The sequence below is a fragment of the Ptychodera flava genome, chromosome 17, assembly GCF_041260155.1.
Source record: "Ptychodera flava strain L36383 chromosome 17, AS_Pfla_20210202, whole genome shotgun sequence".
Classification (NCBI taxonomy): domain Eukaryota; kingdom Metazoa; phylum Hemichordata; class Enteropneusta; family Ptychoderidae; genus Ptychodera; species Ptychodera flava.
Genome location: NC_091944.1, coordinates 22,144,766 through 22,151,062, shown reverse-complemented (window position 1 = coordinate 22,151,062; position 6,297 = coordinate 22,144,766). Strand labels below are relative to the sequence as shown.

Here is a 6,297-nt window from a genome sequence, read left to right as displayed (position 1 = left end):
CCTTCCCACCTCTGTTAGTTTTGCTAAAAAAAATCTGTTTTCTCTAGCCCAAGAAAATGGTCAGGTTGCCCTTCAAAGAGTTCTGATGTAAATTTTGCAAGTTGGGTAGGCAGTGAAAGATTTAAGGTATAAAAAGTGGGCCTGTTCTACTCATGTAAATCTGTGGGGTTAATTGCGCACAGAGAGAGAGAGTTCATTAGCAGTGGCTAGAAAGACTATCATAAAGACAATTTATCATGCATATATTTACTTGTATTTATTGGAAAGTAAATGACACAGGCTAAGTTGCAATTTTTCTACAGAGTTATTTTCGTTTTTTATTTATGCTCAGTTTCACATAAAATAAAGATGTTACTGGAGTTTTCATTTCTCGTGGCTTACTCAATGGTACATGTTGACATTAACAAAAGGATTGGCTGCTTTTTCCGCCTGAAATGCTTCCAGTGTTGTTTACTGGTCAAAATCCAGGCGACTAAAAAGAAAACTATAAATCTAACATAAGATTTGAAATTTCTTTTGCACATGTGTTTGACAAAGCATTTCATTGAATTTGTTTCAGAGTTCGGTTTCTTTTGCTTATTGTCATCTGCAACACCAGTAATATGCTGTATGGAAAGTTGCCATCACTTCTTCTTGCCGGCCTTCTGGGCAGACTTTGTAGTTTTACCACCGATTTCGGTCTTTTCTACAGCCTTGATGACACCCACGGCAACAGTCTGCTTCATGTCACGGACAGCAAAACGACCGAGGGGTGGGTAATCGGCGAAAGATTCAACGCACATTGGCTTGGAAGGGATCATCTCTACAATAGCGGCATCTCCACTTTTCACGCTCTTAGGGTTATCTTCAAGTTTCTTGCCTGAACGACGGTCACACTTCTCCTTCAGCTCGTTGAACTTGCAGGCAATGTGGGCGGTGTGGCAATCCAACACTGGACTGTAGCCAGCATGAATTTCACCAGGATGGTTCAGCACAATAACCTGTGTGTGGATTGATCAGAAACAAGCTGTCAAACATAACATTACATTGTCAGAACTACCATTAGTGCCTAAAACATGGTACACTAGTCTTGTCCTGGAAAGGCTCCCAAATAAGGATGCCATCCCCAGCACGATGCGGTGCTGAAAGGCTGTGTTGAAGACATTTCGTATAGAACAGACATCACTGTACTGTGTGGGTATGCAAACCCTCTTGTTGATAATTTGCCTCACGACCATTTCACAAATTTAACACAGTCCTCACCTGTGCAGTGAAATTTTTGGCCTCCTTGGGTGGATCATTTTTGCTATCTCCTGCCACCATACCACGGCGGATTTCCTTCACAGACACGTTCTTCACATTGAAACCAACATTGTCTCCTGGGAGAGCCTCCGTCAGAGCTTCGTGGTGCATTTCCACAGACTTGACTTCAGTGGTGATGTTGGCAGGGGAGAAAGTCACAACCACACCTGGTTTGAGAATACCAGTTTCTACACGGCCAACCGGGACAGTTCCAATACCTGAAATGTATGCAAGGGATAATTAAAATGTGCAACAGACCTTCTCACTGGCTCTCCAAACGCAAGGTGGCAAGGATGGAGATGCACATAGGATTATCTTTATGCCTCAATGACAGTGACAGATATGCACATAGTTGCCAAATTGACTTGTATGAATTCTGCGAGTGTAATACCTTTGAAAACTCACCTCCAATTTTGTACACATCCTGCAGTGGCAATCTCAGCGGCTTTTCGGTTGGACGTTTTGGTGGAAGGATGGAATCAAGGGCTTGCATCAGGGTCTTGCCAGAAGCGTTGCCTTCTTTGCGCTCAATGTTCCAGCCACCGAACCAGCCCAACTGGTGAAGAAAATCAAATTGCAAATGTCAGTCATTTCATCACCAAACACCACAAGTTACCCTGTGTAGTGAGTTGTTTATCTAATACTCCAGGTGTAGCTTCCCCTACTTTTATGATTACTTTGTGAAATACTATTTGTGGACATCTACTCATCTTCTAAAGTGCTTCAGCCAAAATTTGGCAACTGTGGTTGGAACAGAATAATTTAAAGAAACAGACTTACTTTGTCAGACACCTCAAACATGTTGTCTCCATGCCAGCCAGAAATTGGTACAAATGGAACAGCCTTAGGGTTGTAACCAATCTTCTTGATGTAAGTGGACACTTCCTTCACGATTTCTTTGAAACGTGCTTCACTGTATGGTGGCTCTGTGTTGTCCATCTTGTTGACACAGACAATCAATTGCTTCACTCCCAAGGTGTAGGCCAGGAGAGCATGTTCACGGGTTTGGCCATTCTTGGAGATACCAGCTTCAAATTCACCAGTACCAGCAGCAACAATCAACACAGCACAATCAGCCTGTACAAAGATAGCAATGTGTCAGTATTTTTCACAAGACATTTCACCCTTTCACAACCATGGTTTGTGCCAAATCCATTGTTTTCTATGGTAAAGTTAGACCTGTACACAGGGAACTGGGGGTGAAAGGGTTAAGGTAGTATGTGCCTCGAAAGAAGTGAAAGACTTGCAGTTTTTTTCTCACTCTCCTCAAGGAATCTTTCAACCACTCTTTCAAAATCAAGAATAAAATTCTGGGTCATCGTGCAAATTTTGGTTCTTGATAAACAAATAACCCAAGATTTCTTAAATTCAAAGTAGCTGCGTCGCCATCCCTATATGTTAACTCTATAGACGGTTGGCCCATTCCGAGATAATCAAAATCCACTTGCGGAGAACCCTGCATTCATTGCCATGATATGGATCTTTGAAGAAGACAAAAGCTCCACATAATGCATGTTCATTGCTGCACGTGAAGCTCTGAACATTTTAGAATCGTGCTCCAAACTTGAAACAGAATCACTATATCCAACAATATGACAACAGACTCCAGTGTCGGATAAGAGAAATCTTTGCAATATATTTGAGAAAACCGTACCTGAGATGTACCAGTGATCATGTTCTTGATGAAATCACGATGGCCTGGAGCATCAATAACTGTGACGTAATACTTTTCAGTTTCAAACTTCCACAAAGCAATGTCGATGGTAATACCACGTTCACGTTCAGCCTTCAGCTTGTCCAAAACCCAGGCATATTTGAAGGAGCCCTTGCCCATCTACAGATGACAAAATAGCAACATCTTAGGTTAGCATCGCATATATAATTTTTGGGTACATTCAACATATTATACAAATGTCAAAAATAACACAAATATCAGATAACAAATTTGCTGAAAAGCTTCCACAGGCAAGTTAGGCACGACAAAATTTGTCTTTAGAAAATTGCGAATTTGGCACTGGCAAGTTTAGCAAAGTGAGGCACCTCTTCTGACAACATTTATTCAGACTTACTTCTTGAGCTTCTTTCTCGAACTTCTCGATGGTTCTTTTGTCAATACCACCGCACTTGTAAATGAGATGGCCAGTTGAGGTAGATTTACCAGAATCTACGTGACCGATGACGACAATGTTGATGTGGATCTTTTCCTTTGCCATGTTGGTTTTTGTGAGGGTTCAGAACGTGGAGATCTTACAAAAAAGCTGACTCTACTGTAAAATAAAATGAAAGAAAATTTGCAATTCAATATGCTGTGTCATAAACCTCCCCGTGACTGATGCAATAACTATGTGACCATTGGACCCTACTGATAATGACAGTCAGCTGAACAAAAGGACATGGAACTTCGTCTTCACAGTTTTAAAATTCAAAAGTCCTCTTCAATATTGGAGACTTTAAAATGAAATTTTCTCTGGAATGTTTCCCTCCGATGAGAATTGTCGCTTACACTGAGAGCTTTTACTTATCAGACCAGTCTGTAAACTTCAAAAAAATTGCGGCGACGTGAGGCCACCTCAACGTTTTAAGCTAAGCCGCGGATAGGACGGGTAACGATGATCAACTTCATTGAGTTGCTATGCACAAAATACTGAAAACACAACAACCATGCTGATCTAGACGATAGAAGAGACGTGAAAATTTCATAAAACATAACTCTACAACTCATGTACGGAGGTGAGAGAGAAGCCCTATCGGGGCCCCCTAGTCGCGACACGGCATGTTGAATATACAATAGGGCTGCTGACTTTAGCTACCACGTGGGCTAATTGAGAATACTGTGTGTATCACATTTAAAAAGACATTCAGATGCTAAATGATGGGAAGCAGTTGGGTGAGTTTTTGTCTGAAATTCTTACCACACCAAACCACAAAGAATACAATATGGACATTCGCTTCAAATCTGTTTTTAGGAGATCACCGCACCCAAGACGTCAAGACGCCATTTTTGTCACACGAGGCTTCCCGGTTCGCTTCTAACGACAAATTGAAAGTGCCGGTCTACTGTCTTAATATATGAGAAATTTTCGAAGTGTTCTGACCTGGAATTGCGTTAACATGCTAACGCTTTGGATCAGTTTACTTGATAATTGCTATGTATTGTGCAATATTCAACTACGCCCTTAGTAACTGAAACAAAAATGGCAAACCGGTTCAACCGGCTGGACGTGAAACTTTGCAAGATTTTCACAAAAACGTCATACAAATGAACTTTGCGACAGCAATTCTTCTCCCAAAGTTTGGAAAACGTTTGTTGGATTTGCTGAAGAGGCAGACTTTTTCAGAAAAAGTTTTTTGTCGAGACACATGCCTGAAATAGTTCCGACACGAAGAGTTTGAATGGCGTCCACTTTCGTGCTGAGACTGTGGATTTTGTTAACCGAATTCGTCTAAACCCCACGACCATCTGCGTCAAAAACACTAAATATGATCTTTAAAATATATGGTTAAGTGAAACTGGTAAGGAAAAGATCAGTTTTCCCATGTATGCTGATGATTTCGGCGGATTCAAATCCGACGTATAAAAATTCCACTTACCAGGTCTGTGCCACGAGTAAAAAGAGGACGTAGATGAGGAAGTCACGTGGTATATAAATACTTCCCTTAGAGGGGTCCTTAAAATGACGTCATTCAACAATGTAGTCGACCCCCTAGCTTGATTGCGCAATGTTGTAGTAAGGCTGCGATCGCTCGAGGAACGATGAGTGAGTGTCATTTTGATTGAAGCACGAGGACGATTATATCGATATGTTAGAGTTCTGGTTTCGTTTTAGTAAGTTTGTTCAGAATTCTATTAAAATTTGTTCACTTTTAAGTCTAATGATAACATATGAAAAGTTGCTGAGAGCATGCATCATTCGCAATATGGGAGAGACATAGGCCTACTTACGCAGAGGTAGTCAGGGAGCCGTCATTATTTATGGGCGGGGGGGTCAAAATAATTGCGTCAGGTATCAGAAATTTTGAGCACATCTCCCCGCAAATTTTTCAAAGAACACTGTGCGCCAATCCCAATTTTTTGGTTCGAAAATTTTGCCTGAACCCACCCCGTCCTTACATAGCGCACATGAGCGCGCGCACACTCCTCACACCTACATAGCCTACATGCATTATGTATGTATGTGTGTGTGTGTGTGTGTGTATGGATGTATGTATCAAAAACTGATACATTTGTATCTTAAAGTCTGTGACTTCTTAAGAATTAATCATTTATGACAAATCAGTGTTTGTAAACATGAAAATGTCTTTAAATCTTATGTTTGATATTAGGTTAGTTTATGAGTAACATGCGGTCAAATACATATTCTGTCACTGTCCAACGAAAAATATTCTTCTATGTCACCTTGAAAACAGAAGCAGAAACAAAATGGAACACAAGATACAATAGCAAAGATATGCCAATATCGAAAAAACCTGATAGATCATGCCGAGAGCATTTTTACAAACTATCTTTCCTTCGTAAAATGTTTTTTGAATAAATTTCGCTTTGTTTCTAACATTATTTTGCTGAAATTACAACTTTAAATTTTCAGTATCTGGAATATCACCAACTCAGCGAAACTTCAGTGACGCATTTAAGTAATGAGCTGTTCGTAAATCATGATAAAATGTACAGTACAGAAGGAAGTGATCTATATTTTACTCCGACAACATTCACAAAGCCTTCGATCTATCTAAACGTTCATTTGCGCTTACAGTGACCGACGCGTTGCCGACGAGACAGATTTGACGATAGGCAAGCGGCTTTGAATTTGACCAGACCGGGGGAGGGGTTAAGCAGTGGAAGTTTCCCTCCCGGCTCACGATGCTGCATTTTGAGAATATAATGTTGAAAATAGTGTCATTTTGGTGATAATTTTATCTGCCAATAATCTGGTATAGACTGAATCGCATCTGACCTGCAGTAGTCCAGTTAAAGTACAATATAACCCGTATCCCGCATTGTTCAAATTATTATCGGGT

The 6,297-nt window shown here is 40.6% G+C and overlaps 1 protein-coding gene across 2 annotated transcripts; it reads right to left on the bottom strand.

The window, feature by feature from the left end:
- Positions 1 to 230: 230 nt before the first annotated feature.
- LOC139115780 (elongation factor 1-alpha) lies at positions 231 to 4,996 on the bottom strand. 2 transcript variants are annotated; one of them, XM_070678137.1, is made up of 7 exons: positions 4,873 to 4,996; positions 3,351 to 3,548; positions 2,936 to 3,115; positions 2,062 to 2,358; positions 1,687 to 1,837; positions 1,243 to 1,499; positions 231 to 980 (listed from the first exon to the last, which is right to left on the bottom strand). In XM_070678137.1, the coding sequence occupies exons 2-7, from the start codon at positions 3,492 to 3,494 to the stop codon at positions 624 to 626; spliced, it is 1,386 nt and encodes a 461-aa protein (XP_070534238.1). In that variant the 5' UTR covers positions 3,495 to 3,548; positions 4,873 to 4,996; the 3' UTR covers positions 231 to 623. The 2 variants fall into 2 exon arrangements, with proteins under 2 accessions (XP_070534238.1, XP_070534239.1); XM_070678138.1 differs by having other exon boundaries at positions 4,646 to 4,877.
- Positions 4,997 to 6,297: the final 1,301 nt, after the last annotated feature.

Bases quoted from the DNA above. Each gene is read 5' to 3' on its own strand.
- LOC139115780 (XM_070678137.1), bottom strand. From the start codon at position 3,494: ATGGCAAAGGAAAAGATCCACATCAACATTGTCGTCATCGGTCACGTA. The intron at 2,359-2,935 runs GTACGGTTTTCT...ATCTTTGTACAG, and splicing joins TGATCACTGGTACATCTCAG to GCTGATTGTGCTGTGTTGAT. The intron at 1,500-1,686 runs GTGAGTTTTCAA...CATACATTTCAG, and splicing joins GGATGTGTACAAAATTGGAG to GTATTGGAACTGTCCCGGTT.